Source organism: Aspergillus foveolatus (assembly GCF_047715535.1).
Source record: "Aspergillus foveolatus strain CBS 279.81 unplaced genomic scaffold BDW70scaffold_14, whole genome shotgun sequence".
Classification (NCBI taxonomy): Eukaryota; Fungi; Ascomycota; class Eurotiomycetes; order Eurotiales; family Aspergillaceae; genus Aspergillus; species Aspergillus foveolatus.
The window spans coordinates 494,524-512,917 of NW_027396078.1; the positions used below are offsets into that span (position 1 = coordinate 494,524).

At 51.7% G+C, this 18,394-nt stretch overlaps 8 protein-coding genes across 8 annotated transcripts; 5 read left to right on the forward strand and 3 right to left on the reverse strand.

The window, feature by feature from the left end:
• Positions 1-431: 431 nt before the first annotated feature.
• Positions 432-4,130, forward strand: BDW70DRAFT_23982 (DEAD/DEAH box helicase). The gene is made up of 9 exons (XM_073743575.1): positions 432-1,378; positions 1,426-1,608; positions 1,654-2,137; positions 2,189-2,360; positions 2,408-2,569; positions 2,616-3,062; positions 3,114-3,534; positions 3,587-3,701; positions 3,766-4,130. The coding sequence occupies exons 1-9, from the start codon at positions 596-598 to the stop codon at positions 3,795-3,797; spliced, it is 2,799 nt and encodes a 932-aa protein (XP_073597713.1). The 5' UTR covers positions 432-595; the 3' UTR covers positions 3,798-4,130.
• Positions 4,131-4,362: 232 nt separating this feature from the next.
• On the reverse strand, positions 4,363-5,736 carry BDW70DRAFT_149089 (retrograde cargo receptor ERV46; the record flags this gene model as incomplete). Its single annotated transcript, XM_073738956.1, has 2 exons — positions 4,363-5,302; positions 5,363-5,736. The coding sequence occupies 2 exons, from the start codon at positions 5,734-5,736 to the stop codon at positions 4,363-4,365; spliced, it is 1,314 nt and encodes a 437-aa protein (XP_073597714.1).
• Positions 5,737-6,344: 608 nt separating this feature from the next.
• On the forward strand, positions 6,345-9,119 carry BDW70DRAFT_133232 (mRNA export factor mexA). Its single transcript, XM_073736289.1, has 3 exons — positions 6,345-7,046; positions 7,260-8,777; positions 8,832-9,119. Exons 1-3 carry the CDS (start codon positions 6,606-6,608, stop codon positions 8,880-8,882), a joined length of 2,010 nt encoding a protein of 669 aa, XP_073597715.1. The 5' UTR covers positions 6,345-6,605; the 3' UTR covers positions 8,883-9,119.
• A 92-nt stretch (positions 9,120-9,211) lies between these two features.
• On the forward strand, positions 9,212-12,269 carry BDW70DRAFT_24005 (putative GARP complex subunit Vps53). The gene is made up of 3 exons (XM_073743576.1): positions 9,212-9,446; positions 9,510-11,305; positions 11,353-12,269. Exons 1-3 carry the CDS (start codon positions 9,368-9,370, stop codon positions 12,064-12,066), a joined length of 2,589 nt encoding a protein of 862 aa, XP_073597716.1. The 5' UTR covers positions 9,212-9,367; the 3' UTR covers positions 12,067-12,269.
• Positions 12,270-12,359: 90 nt separating this feature from the next.
• Positions 12,360-14,106, reverse strand: trm82 (putative tRNA methyltransferase; the record flags this gene model as incomplete). Its single annotated transcript, XM_073742059.1, has 3 exons — positions 13,577-14,106; positions 12,849-13,526; positions 12,360-12,765 (listed from the first exon to the last, which is right to left on the reverse strand). The coding sequence occupies exons 1-3, from the start codon at positions 13,999-14,001 to the stop codon at positions 12,360-12,362; spliced, it is 1,509 nt and encodes a 502-aa protein (XP_073597717.1). The 5' UTR covers positions 14,002-14,106.
• A 181-nt stretch (positions 14,107-14,287) lies between these two features.
• Positions 14,288-15,907, forward strand: BDW70DRAFT_133238 (60S ribosomal protein uL10). The gene is made up of 4 exons (XM_073736290.1): positions 14,288-14,530; positions 14,593-14,662; positions 14,717-15,572; positions 15,775-15,907. Exons 1-3 carry the CDS (start codon positions 14,357-14,359, stop codon positions 15,412-15,414), a joined length of 942 nt encoding a protein of 313 aa, XP_073597718.1. The 5' UTR covers positions 14,288-14,356; the 3' UTR covers positions 15,415-15,572; positions 15,775-15,907.
• Positions 15,908-16,109: 202 nt separating this feature from the next.
• Positions 16,110-17,583, forward strand: BDW70DRAFT_133239 (uroporphyrinogen decarboxylase HEM12). Its single transcript, XM_073736291.1, has 4 exons — positions 16,110-16,166; positions 16,219-16,260; positions 16,355-17,278; positions 17,325-17,583. The coding sequence occupies exons 1-4, from the start codon at positions 16,115-16,117 to the stop codon at positions 17,396-17,398; spliced, it is 1,092 nt and encodes a 363-aa protein (XP_073597719.1). The 5' UTR covers positions 16,110-16,114; the 3' UTR covers positions 17,399-17,583.
• BDW70DRAFT_24033 (cytosine deaminase) lies at positions 17,437-18,235 on the reverse strand. The gene is made up of 2 exons (XM_073743577.1): positions 17,895-18,235; positions 17,437-17,827 (listed from the first exon to the last, which is right to left on the reverse strand). The coding sequence occupies exons 1-2, from the start codon at positions 18,051-18,053 to the stop codon at positions 17,558-17,560; spliced, it is 429 nt and encodes a 142-aa protein (XP_073597720.1). The 5' UTR covers positions 18,054-18,235; the 3' UTR covers positions 17,437-17,557.
• Between the last annotated feature and the right edge of the window lie 159 nt (positions 18,236-18,394).

Sequence of the window (18,394 nt, forward strand, 5' to 3'; positions counted from 1 at the left end):
CAGTCTTGAGACATTGCAGAATGTTGAAAGTCAGTGACGACTACGGGTGTGGGGCGGAGGGTCCCATGGATCGGTGGATCACCGGCGCTTTGCGCTTCAGCCGTCAGGCGTCGTTGGACGCCTCAAGGCTCAGGCAATCAGATTTCTTACATGGTCAGGAACGCTTGCATTGCGCACGGAAGCTGGAAAAAAGCAAGCATATCAATATTAATGGCTTGCCCTCCCAAGGACTATTAGTTGCATCAGTTCAGAAACGAGCAGGTTAGGATAGTTTGTGGTGTATTGTGATGATTGGCCACGGCCGAGCTTGGGCCGGGCCAGATAGAGTTGGTTTATTGCCTGATTTCTCAGGACTCATCAGGCACGGTGGGTTGCTTGCTGATTTGCTTGCTGATTTGCACACGCGCCCCGATGCGGAAGGCGCGACGGTTGTAAACACCAGCACCGCTCTTGCTGTATATTTTTAATTTCTTGATTAGCAGATTTTCCCAGACTCAAAGCGTGTCCCGATCTAGCCAAACGGACATTTCGGTGGTTGGCCACGAATGGGCAACTGGCAGCCCCGCCTGGAGGCTCGTTGACCGAGAGCCGCGATATGTCTGCTCACAGAGGAGCTATCCAGAACAGTGGCTTCCAGACATCAGTCGATATCGCCCGTCAGCAGCCTTTTGCCGTAGCCCCGCTGGCGGGCCAGAAACGGCCCCCCAGCGGCGCTTTAGATGAGGAGACAAACAATCCCAGTTCTCATGCAATTAATGGGACCTCACGTCAGAATCTCCCTACTGGCCAAGGACTGGATTTTAACCGGCCTCAAGTGCATCTTCCGAAGAGTCGTCTGATTGCCAGTGAGATATGTACTGTTTCGGGTTCTGAGAAGGAACAGAAACCACGACCAGATGATCCGTCAAAGTCCCAAGGCTCCCTTCAGTCTCTGAACGACCCTAGATTCGGGCTGCCCCCAGCGCTGGTGGCCAACTTTGCCGCTGCCGGTGTCACCAGCATCTACCAATGGCAGGCATCATGCTTGCTTGGCGAAGGCCTCCTGAAAGGGAAGCGGCATTTAATCTATACGGCACCCACCGGCGGTGGGAAGTCGCTTGTGGCTGATGTCCTGATGCTGAAGCGGATCATCGAGAACCCCACGCGCAAAGCGATTCTGGTCCTCCCGTACGTGGCCTTGGTCCAAGAGAAACTTAAGTGGCTCCGGCGTATTGTCCAGGATGTTGAAAAATTCGCCGTTGACGATGGGGACCCGGACCCGAGTCATCACCGTTGGAGGAGAATGCAGAAATCTATTCGAATTTCTGGTTTCTTTGGTGGGAGCAAAACTACCGCCTCTTGGGACGATACAGACATTGCAGTTTGCACCATTGAGAAGGTTTGCCATCGCAAGGATACTGGCATGACTCGATCTGACAGTCTTAGGCGAACTCTTTGATCAACACTGCTATTGAGGAATGCAGTATTGGGGAACTGGGGGCAGTCGTGTTGGACGAACTGCATATGCTTGACGACGAGCACCGAGGATACTTGTTGGAACTGATGGTGACCAAGCTGCTTTTACTGCAGCAGGATATTCAGATCATTGGAATGAGCGCTACCATCTCGGTAAACAACCTCCCAATGACAAAATGCAATATCTGACAGGTTCAGAACACGGAACTATTGGCAGACTGGATTAATGCTAGATACTTTGTATCAACCTATCGTCCAGTACCCGTGGACGAATATCTTATTTATGATAACGCGATCTACCCGGCTGCGACCTCGAGACAACTCTTTCAGACAATGTCGAAGCTGACAACCACAGGAGGACCCTTCTTGAGCGAGGCCGTGCCTCCCCAGCGCACAATTAAACCTTCTGCCTTCAGGGAATTATCTAACCCGATGTCAAACGCAATGGTAGCGATGGCGATCGACACGGTCACTGCAGGATACGGTGCTCTGGTGTTCTGTGGCAGTAGAGTAGCCTGTCAAGTTCAAGCTGCGCTCATAAGCGAGGCAATGCCCGATCCAGCTACGCTTGGCGCGGAAGATCTGGGTAAGCGACTCGACCTGCTGGCAGAGCTTCGCAGTCTTCCCAGCGGACTGGATCCGGCTTTGGAGAAAACCCTCATCAAAGGGGTGGGATTTCACAGTAAGTAAATCTCTGATCAGTCACTGAGGGCTTGATACTGATCATGCTTAGACGCAGGGATGACGACCGAAGAGCGTGAAGCCATTGCACAGGCATATGATCAAGGTGTTCTAAAGGTGCTGGTTGCCACTTGCAGTCTCGCCGCTGGCGTCAACCTTCCGGCGAGAAGAGTCATCATAAATGGAGCACGCATGGGCCGTGAACTAGTTGGGCCAGCAATGTTGTAAGTCGGCCGGGTAACCAGCAGGATTACGATTCGCTAATGGGCAGGCGCCAAATGTGCGGTCGAGCCGGCCGCAAAGGCAAAGATGAGGCAGGTGAGACATACCTTATTGTCGGAAAATCTGATCTTCAGGCTGTTTGCGACCTCCTGGAGGCGGATATGCCAGCAATTGAAAGTTGTTTGGCACCGGAAAAGAGAGGACTGAAACGGTAAGTGTCCACTGCTGCCAGGAAAGAAGGTTGTTCACATTCTTAGAGCACTCTTGGAGGCAATTGCAACCGGTCTTGTCTCAGGCGTTGCAGCCATCAAAGAATATGTGAAATGTACCCTTTTGTATCGGACTGTCGATAAGAAGCTGTCGTACAGCATCATGGACTCAGCCCTCCAAGAGCTGGCAGAAGAAAAACTCATTCAACTGAATGAAGACGAGTCTTATGTAGCCACGCAGCTTGGACAAGCCGTGGTTGCTTCTGCCTTTGCGCCAGATGACGGTCTTTTCGTGTACGAAGAGCTGAAGCGAGCGCTCCAGGCTTTCGTGATGGACGGCGACATGCATGTTTTCTACATGTTTACTCCGCTCCAGGCCGCGGCACAGACTCAGATTGATTGGCCAACCTTCAGGGACTTATTGGATACCCTGGATGACAGTGGTATACGCGCTTTACAGTTCGTTGGAGTAAACCCTGGCTTTGTGAACTCAATGTGCGGTTATCCATAGAGCCCATCTTGAACTTCCAGTACTGACTTCTGCAGGGTTCAAAGTGGTGCATCACTAAAAGAAGACACCCCGGAACAAGTGACTCAAGCAAGAATATATCGGCGCGCATATACAGCCTTCCAGCTCCGTGATCTCAGCAACGAGGTTCCATTACCTGTGATTTCAAGTCGGTACAAGATTCCCCGTGGAACAATCCAGACTCTAGCGCAACAGTGTCATGGATTCGCCGCGGGAATAGTCAAGTTTTGTCAGCGCATGGGCTGGGGTATGTTAGCCGCAGTTCTCGATCACATGCGCGATCGGTTGGAAGCAGGTGCGCGAGCTGATCTTCTCGAAATGGCCCAAGTGACCTATGTCAAAGGCTGGACGGCAAGGTTACTTCGCGATAATGGGTTTCGGAACCTGAGAGCATTAGCTGAGGCAGATCCCAAGGATATTGTACCCGTATTGAAGATGGTAAGGCACCTCAGACTGTACCTCTATTGTCACACTAACCCTATTTCTGAAGGTTAACCCTCGTAAGACCCAGCGAAACCAGCTTCACCCAACTGAAGCTGAGCGCTACGCTGGGAAGCTACTCGCGAAAGCAGAGATCATTGTCGCGTCGGCTAATAAGATTTGGGGTAAGCATAATTGAGAGGCTTGATCTCAGTGAGTCTGAGGCTAATCATGACCTTGTCTATCCAGAACGAGAAATGCAGGTTGAACTGGATGAATGAAGACGAAGTTGGGCCTTCATTCCGTGGCACCCTAGAAGAGAGCCCAGGATAAAGGTGCGGTGTTTCTGCACGGGATGTACTATTCGGCATTACAAAGGTATGGTCTAGACATAGACTGGGATTTAGCGCAGCGAAATTGGTATATTACGCTGTCTTCTTGATTACGGGACTGGAGGAATTGGATACGATACTACGACCGCGAAGTACGAATAACAGTGATATGGCTTATAGATAATGTGTATACCTCTTCTTACAGCACATCATCATCTTGGCTAGAAAGAGGACTAACCAAGTAGCCCAGCCGGATAAGAATGAATGAATCTAACACCAGTAATGTATTTGTTGAATTGACCTAGACTGCAAATATACAAGGAAAGAAATGGATGACCAGGAACGCCTTTATTGCTAACTGAGTGACGGAGCGACCCGTACTTTATGCCCGGCCGCCCCTTCCACGATTCCAACCCCAATGTGTGCTGTATTTGATGGTTTCCTCTACTAGTGGGCTAGCCTCTGTACAGGTGCTGCGCTGATTTGAGGGCCCACCAAGTAGGTGTGTAGGTTATCAGTTCGAATGCAACTTTCGCACCCTACTAACTCCCTCATAAAGCGTGCGATCAATAGCCGCCGCAACGGTAAGCGTCCCACCAACAATTGCGCATACACCCGTCAAGAAACCAGTGAAGGTCTTCGGCCTCGCCTCACGATTGATAACCTTCATCGGCGAGATGTCGTAGTTGAAAAAGACGCCGGGAATACCGCCCGCTGCGTGGATGCGCTCCTTATGAGCCTCGTCTGATGCATCGCCACCGCGCAGGGACCGCTTGTGTGAGGTTACGCTGTACTGATGTGTTTCGATGCTGCCTTGTGAGCCGGCGCTAAGGCCTTGCGCGCCGAGCGGGGTGTTCGTGTCGGCCGCAGCGTGGAGGGATGCTGAATAGAGAGGGTCCCAGCCGAGGGGTAGGTAGGATGTTGAGACGACCTTGATGAAATACATAAAGCTGTAAGCGGGCTCAGGTGCTTCTTGGCTCGTGCTATCAAGTGGGTTAGTGTGGTGGTGGTCCGTCCACTGCCAACGATCCGAGAGCTCGTCTGGTAATTGCGGTCCAAAGCGGAGGCTGTGAATGATATGAGACATTGTGTGCTGCTCAGCCGGCGACAGACCCCTTTCCTCGTAGTTCGCGATGTCGTGGATGTGCACGTTGTTAGAGGAGAAACTGCGCCCAGGCGCAATGTGAAAGTTGCCAACAACCTTGTTGACACGGATAACACCCTCAAGTCGGCATCCTTCGCGGCGTTGCGCGTCAATCCGCTCGGCGTAGTGCTCGCGCTCGCATTGCTCAATGTTGGTCCCCTTGCCGAATCCCCATTGTTTCTGGGCGTACGCTTCGCGCACTTCGTCGCAGGTGCTGCAGCACCCGGGCTTTATGGCGTTGGGAGGTGGGGGCGCGCCGCCGCATTCGCCGCAGTAGTCTGGGTCGAGGTGCTTGGCTTCTTCGGCGTGGCTTGGGACCTGTTAGCGGGGTTTTATGGGAGGGTGATGGAGTGGAAGCTGCTCCGCTTACAGTTGCAGTGCCTGGACGTCAAGGACGCGGCCGCCCTCCGCAGCAGGCGCAAGGCGGACCTTGTTCACGCCGTGCGCGACGCCAACCTGCTGCTCGCCCGAGACATCCATGACATCGAGAGTCGTGAGTTCGCAGGGAAGCCGAGGGAATGTGATGTTCAGGTGGATCTCCATCTTCTCTCCTCTTGACTTGTCGACGACGAGCTCCGGCAAAACTGCCACCCGCCTGTAGTCCACCCACTCTCCCCACGTAAGCCATATTATGATAAGCAGTGAGGCGATAGTGATGATTCCTCCGGAGGTGGTGCGGATGCGAGCCTCATCGACTGTTTTCGCGAAGGCGTCTAGCCTTGTGAACCGTGATTTGGCCGCCATGGCTTATGGCAATCGATCGACGATCATACGAGGGCGGCTGTTGATTCGGTCCTAGACCGGCTAGGCTGTAGTATAGCTCCTGAAGAGAAGGAAAGTTATCAGTCTGAAGTGATCTCGAAAGTGTCGGTAGCAGCAGCGAACTACGAAGCCATTGAACGATCTACACGGATCCTCGAGCATGTCACGGAGAACCGGGCACGCACGCACCTAATCTGAGCAAGCCGTCCGCGCCGAGCAGCCAATTGTGAATTTTCGCCGTTTGCTTTCGGTTTTTTACCTGGGCGAAAGCTGTCCAGGAGTTGCGCTGGATGACTTGGAGTGATTTTAGTCGGCGTCGTTTATCTCTTTGACCCGAATAAAGACACGTAACGCGTAATCTATTTATGTGTCGGGAATTCCTGGCGTGTATTGGTATTACTCAAAGGACAGACCGCACTATACCATTGGCCAGAGCCTAGGCCCACCTTGATCCTGCCCCGCCGTGCCTGGAATCTGTCACGTGCTTTGAGCCCCAATGCCGCCTAATGCACGTGACTCATCTGCCTGCAGAAATGGATTCAAACGAACGTCACTTTTTTTTTGCTGTTGACTCAGTTCGCTGCCCAGGCCTCAAACAGGAGGCCAACCTTTACTTCGTTTTGGATCGCAGTATAAGAGCGATATATCTTCTCTTTATTCATTCCTTTCATTGATCTCATTCCCTGATACATGCCGATACACTCATTGAGAGACTAAGGCGCTCAGCGCTTTGTTTTGCTTTGCGCAGCCAGTCTTAACTTCGACGAGTGGCCTCCTTCTACCCTTCGATCCTCTATACCTTACCTTCGCATATTGATCGACTTCTTCGAACTTCGACTCTATACATCATCATGAAAAGAGGCAGGTCTTCTCGCGGTCGCACCAGTACCCGCGCAAGTACTGGTGATCGTGGGGGGATTCGCAAGCGGGGTGCTCCTCCGACAAAGGTTGACCGAGATGGTGATTTGGCGATGGGCGCAGGCGCAGGCGCAATTCGTGGACAAAAAACCCGTTCAGGTTCTGGTCGTCCCGCTTCCTCTGCAACCCGAGCAAACACCGCTCTCGATCGGAGTATCAGTCAAATCCAAAAGGCCCTATCCAGCTCGAACGCCCAAGCGAACATCCGGCAAGGAGGGCGCGCGTCTCCCACGGAACAGGTTGCTGTTCGTGGATGGAAAGAAAGCAAGGCGGCGTCCAACCGCGACGGTGGCGTCGAAAGCCTGGTCGCTTTTCTCGAGAAGAAACTCACCTCACCCGACTCGAAATCTGGCCCGCGCGTAAGAATTTCTAAGGTATGTGCAACACTACTGAACTGGCGGCCACCGACATGAACACACATTACCAACGTCCCGTCCGCTCTTCTCCGATATGTTCTCGTTTTCAAGGATGGTCCCCTCCAGAAAAGAACGACGATCGGCGGATGCCTAGGCTTTATGGGCGTTATGTTTATTTGGATGGCTGCCTGCGGTTTTCAAGGTCCCTTAAGCCTTGCTAACGTTGATTAGTCGCGGGTTGAAGGCGACGCTCTGATAGTGTCCATCCGACCGGAATCATTAGAAAGAATGCTACAGCTTAATGGCTTTACTTTTGCAGGAGCGCCTCTTACCATCGAAAAATACGACCAGGATACCGCTCCATTGTTGAATCACTCGATTCCGGCACAAAACGGTACCACTCCGTCTACCGCAGACACAAAATCGAAAATGACTGCGATACTGGGGAGGCGGTATTACCAACAATCCAAATTGCTCGATCTGTCTAAGTTGGGAACCGACCCGGACCTAGTGGCTATGGGCATATTTGGCACAACTTCCACTGAATCCAAGTTCTTCCCTGCGCTTATGAAGGTGTGGGAGCTGAACTTTGATAACGCCACGGCGCGACGTGAGGCTGTCGAGAGTGTCAGCCTTGCTGACAATCAACTCTCCAATATCTCCGTCGTTACGACGCTTTCCCAAACATTCCCCGATTTAAAAAACCTTGACCTGTCGAACAATAACTTCGCCGACGCACAGGCACTTATTGGATGGCGGTGGAAATTTCGCAAACTGCAGTTCCTTGATCTCACTGGCAATCCCTTCAGTGCTGATCCCAATTTCAAGGATACCATGCTTAAATGGTATCCCGAACTCAAGACCCTGAACAACACCCAGGTCCGCACCGACGAAGAAATCGCTGCGCAAAAGAAAACGCCGATTCCCGTCCAGGCCCCCCATTTCCACGATGAAGGCCAAATCGCCGAAAACTTTATTCGAGCTTTCTTCACTGGCTACGATAATAACCGGGCCGAGATCGTCAGCGGGTTCTACGATAACAGCTCAACCTTTTCACTTAATGTCAACACATCCGCCCCGAGGGCGCTGCAAACCGAACCAGCTCCTTGGGACCCGTACCTCAAAAAGAGTCGAAACCTCCTCAAAATCAGTCATTTACCTGCGAGAATGTCTCGGACTTATACGGGCGTAGAGAAAATAAAGGAGTTATGGACGACCCTTCCGCCGACGAGACATCCCGATATTGCAGCGCATCCTGAAGAGTGGCTCATTGAATGTTTTCCAATTCCTGGACTTCCTGATATATCGGGGCAGAGTTCAACCGGCGTTGGTGGTTTCCTTATCATGGTACATGGAAAGTTCGAAGAGGATAATTCCGGGAAAGTGGAAACTCGAAGCTTCGACCGAACCTTTATTATCGGGCCGGGAGCAGGTGTAGGAGGAATCAGGGTTATCAGCGATGTGCTATGTTTGCGCGCATATGGCGGCAACGAAGCATGGCAACTGGAACCTCCTCCTGTCGCTGCTCGGCCAGCAGCAGCTCCTGTTGCGACACCCGTGGCGGATCCAGCAGCCCCTGCTGGCTACGGACTTCCAGTTCCTGGGAAAGCCGATGTTCAGGTACAACAAGAGCAGTTAGTAATGCAACTGAGCGCCAAAACAATGATGACACTGCAATACTCCGAACTTGCTCTTTCAGGGAATAACTGGAACATGGATGCTGCTTTGAAGAACTTTGAAGAATTAAAGGTAGGGCAACTACGCCCCGACTGCTCTGTGACGCTTTGCTAATTATGCCCACAGACACAGGGCCAGTTACCACCTGACGCTTTCCTTCCAGGAGTTACGGCATAGCCCCGAATCTGAAATTCATCACGCATCTCTACAACCTGTTCAAGGAATGAGAGGATAGCAAAATGCTTTTTATTTTATTTTCTTCCTCAATTTTGTTTCCAATTTACTTGGTGGCTGCATGGCTCGGCGAAATGGCTGAAGGTTTATCATACGTTTGAATATCCCAATTTGTTGTATTATAAAGACCACGAAGACACGTCAGAGAGAGAGCGAGAATCAAACCCATTGCCTTGCTCATTAACTTGGCTTAGATTTGTAGATTTATTAGTAGATACGTGCTCTTCTCTACTGGCCGACTTGGCGGCCGGAGCCGATCACTTACCAAAGCTGCAGTTCCCGCCAACTCTCCGCACCAGAAGTTCAGTCCAGCCTCATAGAACCCTCCCGTCGTCGCTGAAGTATACCTAATATACGCAGTAAACGGCGCATGCGTTCCAGTCGAACCTGCAGCATGAGCCTTGCGTCAATTCCCGAGAACTAATGGAATGCCCGTTACGACGACCTCACATAGCACCGGTCAGATGGCTTCCAACGGGGCCGCGCCCCTCGATCCGTTGGACGCAGGTGAGTCTGTGCGATTGAGACCACGCTTTATGAAAGCTTGCTGATTGATGGTAATTGCTTCAGCGGACTACGATCCAATTAACCACCTGAACGAGATCTTCTCGCACCCTTCCACGCTGTCCTCCGTTTCCGATGTGTCCCAACGGTTGCGTGATTACGAAACTGAGCTCGACAACGAGATCGGGGCGCTGGTAGAAGACCAGGTTACATCCAATGCAGAGAGCGTCGAGCGCATTCAAGCCGCCAAATCAGATCTGTCCGAGCTGTTCAAAAAAATTGACGATGTCCGCGACCGCGCGTCCAAGACAGAGCAGTCCATCACAGAAATGACGGCGGATATCAAACAGCTAGACAACGCGAAGAAGAACTTGACGCAGTCGATGACGGCCTTGAAACGGCTTCAGATGTTGACGACCGCGTATGATCAATTGCGTGTCCTCAGTCGCACGAGGCAATACCGGGACTGTTCCCAGCTGCTTCAGGCCGTGATTCAGCTCGTCGCGCACTTCAAGTCGTATAGATCGATTGATCAGATTGCGCTCCTTAGCCGGAATGTGGCGGATATCCAAAGAGACTTGCTGGAGCAAATATGTGAGGACTTTGAGCTGGCGTTCGCCAAGGGGGAGGTTGGCGCGAGGAAGACAGCGCTCTCGGAGGCATGCTCTGTTATGGATGCGCTTGGGGAACATGCGAGATCGAGGCTGATGACTTGGTACTGTAATTTCCAGCTGCGCGAGTACCGGCAGGTTTTCCGGAATAATGAGGAGGCGGGCTCGCTGGACAATATTTCACGGAGGTACTCATGGTTTCGACGGATCCTGCGAATCTACGACGAAGAGTACGCCCCTATTTTCCCTGCGTCGTGGAGAGTGGATGAGATACTGGCGAACGCATTCTGCGAGGGGACCAGAGATGATTTCAAGGGAATCTTATCACGGTCTGTGCGGAATGGCCAGACTATCGATGTCAGTTTGTTGCTCTCGTGTTTGCAGGAAACGCTTGACTTTGAACATTCCCTGGAAAGACGGTTCGCCATTGATTCTCGTCCATCCACCGATACATTTGCGTCAGCGGAAACACCTGTATTCGGCCAAGCTATCTCCGAAGCATTTGAGCCATATCTAAGTGTATGGGTAAATGCTCAGGATCAGCAGTTGGCCGGGTTGATACCAAAATACCGTCAACAGCCTGTTAAACCCCCAGGAGAAGAATTCGATTCGCACATTGTCATTTCTTCTTCCATGGAGCTGTTCACATTCTACAGGCATGCTCTCCAGCAGTGTGCAAAGCTCTCTACAGGCGCAAGTCTCGCAGATCTGGCAAAAGTGTTCGGCAAGTATCTCGACCAGTACGCTCAACAGGTACTACTATACTATATCAGCGACCAACCCACCGTCCACAGTCCGCTGGGCACGCCGACGATTGAGGACTATATTGCTGTTCTTAATACAGCGGACTACTGCTATACTACATGTAATCAGTTAGAGGAGAAGATAAAGGGTCGTCTTGACAAGAATCTGAAGCAAAGTGTCGACTTGCAAAGTCAAGCTGACTCATTCATGGGAATAGCGTCGGCTGCCGTGCGAGGCCTGGTGCGCAAAGTTGAGACAGAACTTGAGCCTTGCTGGCGAGAAATGCGCAACACCCCTTGGAATCGGCTGGAAGGGGTGAGCGACCAAAGCTCCTATGTTGGAGAGCTCTTGTCGAAAACCATTTCCAAGGCGTCAGAGATACTGCTAATGATCCACAAGCAACAATACGCCAGAGCTTTTGCTGACCACATAGTGGAGTTGATTTCGAACATCTTCCTGCAGAACATCTTCCATTGTAAACCAGTCTCGGAGACGGGTGCAGAGCAGGTAAGTTCACTATACTCAAAGTAGGAGCTATGTCTAACACAAATCAGATGCTCCTAGACACATACACCCTTAAAACCGGTCTATCTTCACTCCTCCCCGCGCCTCCACCCGCCGGTTTCGTCAAGCGTGTTAATAACAGCTTCGCGAAGATCGAAACCTTGCTCAAGACCCTCCAAGTCCAACCATCGCCTCCCGAAGCCCTCGTTCAAGCATACCTAATCCACATCGCAGATCGAAACAATAATAACTTCCGCAAAATCCTTGACCTGAAGGGCATCCGGAGCCGCCAGGAACAGAACCACCTTGTCGAACTCTTCCAGATTCACCGCACTTCCGACCGCTACGCCTCAAACATTCAGGAAACAAACCCCTTTCTAGCCGCACTCCAAACAACCTCCGCTTCCTCCTCAACTTCCGTCTCCCAGGGCCTCGGCCTTGGCAACCTCGGCACCTCTGCCGCGGCATCGACGAGCCGCTTTGATGCGTCGCTGCTTGGTTCTGCACTTATTTCCGCTGCGAAGGATGGTGTGGATAGGTTGGGCACGCCCATGTCCTCCACGCCTGTTAACCCGGGTGCGGCTGGAGCAGGTAACTTGGCCGCTTCTACACCGGCCGCAATACCTGGGTCTTCTGGGCCGAATCAAAGTCAGGCTGGTGAGGTGGGGTCTAACTTGAACGAGAACCTTAAGAACCTTGGCAAGTTCTTCCGAAGAGATCTAGGGTTCGGTGGAAGATTTGCGAGGAGTGGTGATGATGGTTGATGTGGGTGGGCTTTTTGTGTATAGTCTACGTTTCAGCGACGAGTTTAGATATATTGTTATCTTTTGAGGTCTAGATACCTCATCTCTGGGGCAGCATCGAGACCAGAACAGAGCATTACGTGATTCATTAACTCGGGCATATTATACGTTGAGCGGTATATATGCATAATAATGTAAACAGCATCCCAAGCATTATATCCTTCTATAAGATAACATAGCAGACTTTTAGTTATCCCAAACCGCATCTATAACTTCAGATTTACAAGTACATATACACAAGAGAATCAACCATATCAGAAAACCGTCGCCTCACCCTCCCACGACGTTTGCTTTCTCAGATTCTCCAGCCCATAGAACACGTCATTCAACGCCTTCTTCTCCTTCTCCTTTTCCTCTACACCATCCGCCAAAGTTACCGGTAATGTCCCCGTAGCGTTAATTGTGCTGACCAGTTGGTAATCAGTGACCGCCTCCCACTCTGCTGTGCCTTGCTTGAGCTGGAACGCTTCGAGCGTGTTTGAAGCAATTGGACTGGAGCGCCATTCCTGCATTGACCCCGGAGTGCGGATGCAGTCGACAGAGACGAATACTATATCTTTGTGGACTTGCACATCAAGAACGTTGCCCGAGGTCTTGATAGATGTGTGAGCGGTCATGGAGCCGTTGGGTTCCAGGGTAAATGGGAGAAGGGCCGGGTTTCTACGACTTGATTAGCGAGTTCCAATGACATATTGCAGTAGAGAGTTGAGTGAATGGGAGCGGGAGGGAAGGAGGGTGCTTACCCTTCCAGCGCAACCAAAATGACTCGCCGTGAGTCTGCACCAAGAGTAGCCGCCCAGATACCGCGGACGGCGATTTTCTTGGCTTCACCTTCGGCTGGCTGTTCCTCGAGGGGCACAGTATGCAGTATTTGGCCGGCTGTCCAGTTCCACACGATAAGATGCGAGTCCCCGCCGCCGGAGACTAGATACTCTGGAGCCCATTCAGGGATGCAAAGCTTAGAAATAAATGCTGTATGTCCAAAGCAGTGGTTCTCGATGACGTGTGCCTGGGGTCGCCCGCGCGAGACCCGAATATGCTCGTCTTTATCCGCGCTGAGGATGTAGGTTCTTCTCTTAGTAGACGAGGGGTCTGGAGACGGTAAAGAGGCAAAGACCACGTCTGTGAGAAGAGAGACATGTCCAAGCAACAGGTCGTGGTCGAAGACGGGCTTGTCTATTTCTTTCTTCTGCTTGTTCTGCATGTTCTTTTGCATCTCTAGCGATTTGAGATTGCGCTGCGTGTGCACGGTTAGGTTTGTGGCTGCGATCGGCGTGGACCGTTGGGCCGGAGTCTTCATGGTAGAGCGCGGCTCAGCGCTTGGTATTAGGGGCATGGAGTAGACGTCCCCGAACTTGTCGCCAGTCAGGATGTCGTTGTTTTCCATGAATGTGATGGCGCATGGCCGCTTGGGCATTGGCCTGGTACTGGTTAGCTTCTACTCCGTCACCTCAGAGGGAAACGAACTTACCTCTCACTTAGGTGCACAAATGAACCGTCCTCTTCAATCTGGAAGACACGGATACATTTGTCCTCTCCTGTAAGCGCAACCAGATATTCCCCGTCTGGCGTGGACGTCAAGATGGGAATGTTGGTCCACGTGCAGGATTTCTTCGAAGTTGCAGTACCAGCATCACCCTCCTTTTCTGAAGATGGCTCAACCTTCCTCTTCTTCTCCGGTGGGCCTTCGGTATCTGGGTTAGATCCAGCACCATTGGTTCCAGGAATATTATTGTCCGCACCGTCTTGCGGCCAGACAGAGAGGCGCCGTCCAGAGTCCGCGGCGTAGGAGAAGAGCTTTGCGCCCGCTGATGCTACAAACACATCTCTATGTTCACCGTTCTTTTTCTTGACGAACTGTATGCACTGGAAGGGGTGTTGGAAGTTTTCGGCCATGGCTGTTTATAGCTGCCGACAGGCTGATGGTCCCGTTGGGAGCGAGTAACAGTACGGACCACTAGCTAGCAAAGCAACAGATCAGGTCTGCTTGATGAGGACAAGTCCAGGCAAAGCTCAGTATAATATTGTGTATATTCAGTATGCAATGGTCTTGCTCCGGCCGTACTCCGTATAATCATATTCTCTCTGCGGAGCTTGGGCGGGGCGCACGTGATCGGCTAGCGAGCGGAAAGCCACAAGAAAATCTGCGACGCACAAATCCGAGAAGCTTTAACATCACGAACGACACCAAATCACATCCACGAATTTTCCCTTGCCCTTAAACATCCTATCTTCAGTGAAATAAGGAGACATGGGGGGCAAGTCAGCTACCAAGGCCGCTTACTTCGAGAAGCTGAAGAACCTGCTCGATGAATACAAGACTGTGTTCATCGTCGGTGTCGACAATGTCAGCTCTCAGCAGATGCACGAGATCCGTATCGCCCTCCGTGGTGAGGGTGTTGTCCTGATGGGCAAGAACACCATGGTAAGCTTCTCCGATTGCTCGTGATTCCACGCGACCGCAATTCTAACGTGGGGTCTTTTTAGGTTCGTCGTGCTCTTAAGGGCTTCATCAACGACAACCCCGAGTACGAGCGTCTGCTCCCTCATGTCAAGGGTGCGTACACGAATTGGTCGGACGGACAAGCAAGAGTTGACTGATGATGAATAGGCAACGTTGGTTTCATCTTCACCAACGGCGACCTCAAGGAGACCAAGGAGAAGATCCTTTCCAACCGTGTCGCTGCCCCTGCCCGTGCTGGTGCCGTTGCTCCCGCCGATGTCTGGATTCCTGCCGGTAACACTGGTATGGAACCCGGTAAGACCTCTTTCTTCCAGGCTCTCGGTGTCCCCACCAAGATCGCTCGTGGTACCATTGAAATTACCACCGATCTCAAGCTCGTTGAGGAGGGCAGCAAGGTTGGTCCTTCCGAGGCCACCCTGCTCAACATGCTCAACATCTCCCCCTTCACCTACGGTATGACCATCCAGCAGGTCTACCAGGATGGCCAGACCTTCAGCGCTGCCGTTCTCGACATTGAGGAGGAGCAGCTCCTCAAGGCCTTCAGCAGTGCCATCAACACCATTACCAGCATCTCCCTTGCTGTCAACTACCCCACCCTTCCCTCCGTCATCCACTCCATTGTCAACAGCTACAAGAAGGTCTTGGCTGTTGCTGTTGAGACCGAGTACAGCTGGCCCGAGATTGAGGAGCTCAAGGACCGTATTGCCAACCCTGAGGCCTACGCTTCTGCTGCTCCCGCCGCCGCTGCTGGTGGTGCTGCTCCTGCTGCTGCTGCCGCTGAGGCTGCTCCTGCTGAGGAAGCTGAGGAGTCCGATGAGGACATGGGCTTCGGTCTCTTCGACTAAACGTCTCGTGTCCCTGCACGAGATACGACTGCCATGTATTAGATACTTTTTATGACCAATCGTGAGGTTGGGTAAATGAAAAATGATACTGGTGATCACTCACTCCTCTAGTAAGATATGAACGTAGTGACGTTTCATATCCTTACAGAGTTTTCAAGGTACGTTCTTTTTACCTCACATGTTTCACATTGTTGCCTACCTTTTTCCGGCGGAGGATGATATCATTTTTAACTCGTAACACCATCCGGTGTCATGAAGAACAAAAAATGCAACAACAAACACTCTAATTTTTTGCTGACGCCACACCCTCAATTGCCTCACTCGTGCACTGTTACTTTCATTTGCTAACAGTTGTAATAGGTTCTTGCGCTGTAGGCAATCTTTTGATAATGTCACCCCCTGTAGATTGACGAGTCTATACTTGCTCATATTAGATTATCGACTTAGGGCTATCGCAGCGACGGTCCAGGACATGAAGCGGTCTCTAGGTTTCTAGGAAATGGAATATGAATTCAAACCTGATTATCCATAACTGTGTTCTATCTAAGTAGGTACCCGTAGAATAAATAATGGAGATTTATACAGTAAGGTACGTCGAAGGACTGGTGTGGACCGCGGGGTAGACGGCCCGAGGCACCCGGAGCAGGAATATCGTCGGAGTCTGCTGCCATGTTCTTCTCTCCAAATGAACCCCTTCAAAATGACACAATTCGCCCCATTGAAGAATGATTTACTGTTGAGAGCCGCTCGGGGTAATGCTAAATCTATTCTCCTCTTTGGGACCTCTCCTCTAACAATGTTTAGGCGAGAAAGTGCACCGCCCGCCGATATGGGTGATGCGACAAGGTACGCTACTCTCAATGTCTCATCAAACTCCTTCTTCTCTGCTCGATACACTATCTATGGAAGAATGGTCAATTAACAGATTTGGCTCTCGCAGCCGGTCGCTACCTCCCTGAATACCACGAAGCCAAGGGCAACCGCGACTTCTTCGAATGCTGCCGCGACCCCGAAATCGCCTCAACGATCACCATCCAACCCGTCGACCGGTATGAGGGTCTCATTGATGCTGCGATCATCTTCTCGGACATTCTAGTCATCCCGCAAGCTATGGGCATGACGGTAGAGATGGTTGACAAGAAGGGCCCTCATTTCCCCGAGCCCCTCCGCTCCCCAACCGATGGTCAATACGAGAAGGTCATGGCGCGCGACGTCGATGTCAAGGCTGAATTAGACTACGTGTACAAGGCTATTACGCTTACGCGAACAAAGCTGAATGGACGGGTGCCGCTAATCGGATTCTGCGGTGCGCCCTGGACGCTGCTTTGCTACATGGTTGAGGGCGGCGGTAGCAAGATGTTTATCCAGAGCAAGACGTGGATTTATAAGTACCCGAAAGAGTCGCAGGCGCTGCTGCAGAAGATCGCCGAGATCTGTGTTGAATATTTGGCGCTCCAGGTTGCTGCGGGCGCCCAGCTCGTTCAGGTGTTTGACTCATGGGCTGGGGAGCTGTCGCCGGCGTCGTTCAAGGACTTCTCACTCCCATATCTGAGACACATCTCGGCGAACCTGCCGCGCCGGTTGAAAGAGATGGGACTTGAACCCGTGCCGATGACAGTATTCGCGAAGGGTGCGTGGTATGCTCTTGAGGACCTTTGCGAGTCCGGATACAATGTAGTTGGATTAGACTGGTTACATGATCCGGCCGAGGCATTCAAGATTGCCAACGGACGGGTTACAATCCAAGGCAACGCGGACCCTGGGGTTCTCTACGGAGGCCGCGAGGCTATCACACAGGCTGTGGAGACTATGGTTGCTGGGTTCAAGAAGGGCAAGCAAGGGTGGATTGCCAACTTGGGTCACGGTATGCTCTCTATTCGTTTTAAATCATGCAAATGCTAATTTCGTAGGCGTTACGCCTTTTGTCAATCCGGATGATCTAAAATTTTACTTTGAGGAAATCCACCGTCTGACAGCGGACTAAGCGGGAAACAGCATATTGGCTTGCGTGCGCATTCGAGTACAGTTACCCGATTTATTCACCAATATCCTCGTTCCTGAATTACAGTCAGCAAGGATTCTTGGGTCATATAACACCAAATCGAGGGCTAAATAGAGGAAGCAAAAGAAATGAAAAGAAGACCTACCAAAGCTGAGGCTTCTCCTTGATGAATTTTTCCATCATTTGTTTGCACTCTTCATCATCCAGCACCACCAGCTCCTTTCCGCGGCTCTTTAGATACTCCTCCCCGCCCATGAAGTTCTTGTTCTCCCCAATAACCACGCGCTTAATCTTGTACAAGAGACACGCCCCCGTGCACATATCACAGGGCGATAGGGTGGTGTACATCGTAGCGCCTTCGTACGCTGACGCAGGCAGACGGCCGGAGTTCTCGAGAGCAGACATCTCGGCCTGGGTAAGGTTAGCCACACCCTCGACTGTACTCCGTAGTCTGGCACGAAGAGCCGGGGAGACTGACATGTAATGTCGCGCTCCCATTTTGGACACGCATATTATGTCCTCGGCCGAGAATGGTTCCGTCCTTGCCTACTAGTGCCGCACCAATAGGCACGCCTCCTTCGGCCGCACCCTTCCTGGCCTCTTCGACAGCAGCAATGAATCCCGGGTCTGTGTTCATGGTTGCGTACAGTGTTTAGGGGAGCGAGGAGGACAAACAACGAGAGTCTAGAGACACGGCACAGAGATAAGAGCTTCTGCAGGCAAAATATCGATATCTCGGGCCGTGGTTAATTCCTCTTCTGGCTCTAGCTTGACCCGCATTTTGATAGCTCCACGTTCGAGTCCATCTACTCAGAGTACTCTGTGGAACGCTGGCTCTAGAGAGGCTGATCTAGGTTGAGTAAGGCAGTAAAGAAGTCTAATCTTTGATGAGAGCTTAAGGCTGAATTCAGTCAAGGGAAATGTGCCTGACAGTCATTGTACTGTGTACAGATACCGAGGGTGGTTTCACCCCTCTTT

What these genes read in the sequence shown, in the direction of transcription:
- BDW70DRAFT_133239 (XM_073736291.1), top strand. Translation starts at nt 16,115, where the DNA reads ATGACACAATTCGCCCCATTGAAGAATGATTTACTGTTGAGAGCCGCT. An exon ending in ACTGTTGAGAGCCGCTCGGG is followed by an intron (nt 16,167 to 16,218) that starts GTAATGCTAAAT and finishes AACAATGTTTAG; the next exon opens with GCGAGAAAGTGCACCGCCCG. An exon ending in GATATGGGTGATGCGACAAG is followed by an intron (nt 16,261 to 16,354) that starts GTACGCTACTCT and finishes TGGCTCTCGCAG; the next exon opens with CCGGTCGCTACCTCCCTGAA.
- BDW70DRAFT_133238 (XM_073736290.1), top strand. Translation starts at nt 14,357, where the DNA reads ATGGGGGGCAAGTCAGCTACCAAGGCCGCTTACTTCGAGAAGCTGAAG. An exon ending in TGATGGGCAAGAACACCATG is followed by an intron (nt 14,531 to 14,592) that starts GTAAGCTTCTCC and finishes GGGTCTTTTTAG; the next exon opens with GTTCGTCGTGCTCTTAAGGG. An exon ending in TCTGCTCCCTCATGTCAAGG is followed by an intron (nt 14,663 to 14,716) that starts GTGCGTACACGA and finishes GATGATGAATAG; the next exon opens with GCAACGTTGGTTTCATCTTC.
- BDW70DRAFT_133232 (XM_073736289.1), top strand. Translation starts at nt 6,606, where the DNA reads ATGAAAAGAGGCAGGTCTTCTCGCGGTCGCACCAGTACCCGCGCAAGT. An exon ending in CGCGCGTAAGAATTTCTAAG is followed by an intron (nt 7,047 to 7,259) that starts GTATGTGCAACA and finishes AACGTTGATTAG; the next exon opens with TCGCGGGTTGAAGGCGACGC. An exon ending in AGAACTTTGAAGAATTAAAG is followed by an intron (nt 8,778 to 8,831) that starts GTAGGGCAACTA and finishes TTATGCCCACAG; the next exon opens with ACACAGGGCCAGTTACCACC.
- BDW70DRAFT_23982 (XM_073743575.1), top strand. Translation starts at nt 596, where the DNA reads ATGTCTGCTCACAGAGGAGCTATCCAGAACAGTGGCTTCCAGACATCA. An exon ending in CTAGTTGGGCCAGCAATGTT is followed by an intron (nt 2,361 to 2,407) that starts GTAAGTCGGCCG and finishes GCTAATGGGCAG; the next exon opens with GCGCCAAATGTGCGGTCGAG. An exon ending in TTGTACCCGTATTGAAGATG is followed by an intron (nt 3,535 to 3,586) that starts GTAAGGCACCTC and finishes CTATTTCTGAAG; the next exon opens with GTTAACCCTCGTAAGACCCA.
- BDW70DRAFT_24033 (XM_073743577.1), bottom strand. Translation starts at nt 18,053, where the DNA reads ATGAACACAGACCCGGGATTCATTGCTGCTGTCGAAGAGGCCAGGAAG. An exon ending in ATGGGAGCGCGACATTACAT is followed by an intron (nt 17,828 to 17,894) that starts GTCAGTCTCCCC and finishes AACCTTACCCAG; the next exon opens with GCCGAGATGTCTGCTCTCGA.
- BDW70DRAFT_24005 (XM_073743576.1), top strand. Translation starts at nt 9,368, where the DNA reads ATGCCCGTTACGACGACCTCACATAGCACCGGTCAGATGGCTTCCAAC. An exon ending in CCTCGATCCGTTGGACGCAG is followed by an intron (nt 9,447 to 9,509) that starts GTGAGTCTGTGC and finishes TAATTGCTTCAG; the next exon opens with CGGACTACGATCCAATTAAC. An exon ending in CGGAGACGGGTGCAGAGCAG is followed by an intron (nt 11,306 to 11,352) that starts GTAAGTTCACTA and finishes AACACAAATCAG; the next exon opens with ATGCTCCTAGACACATACAC.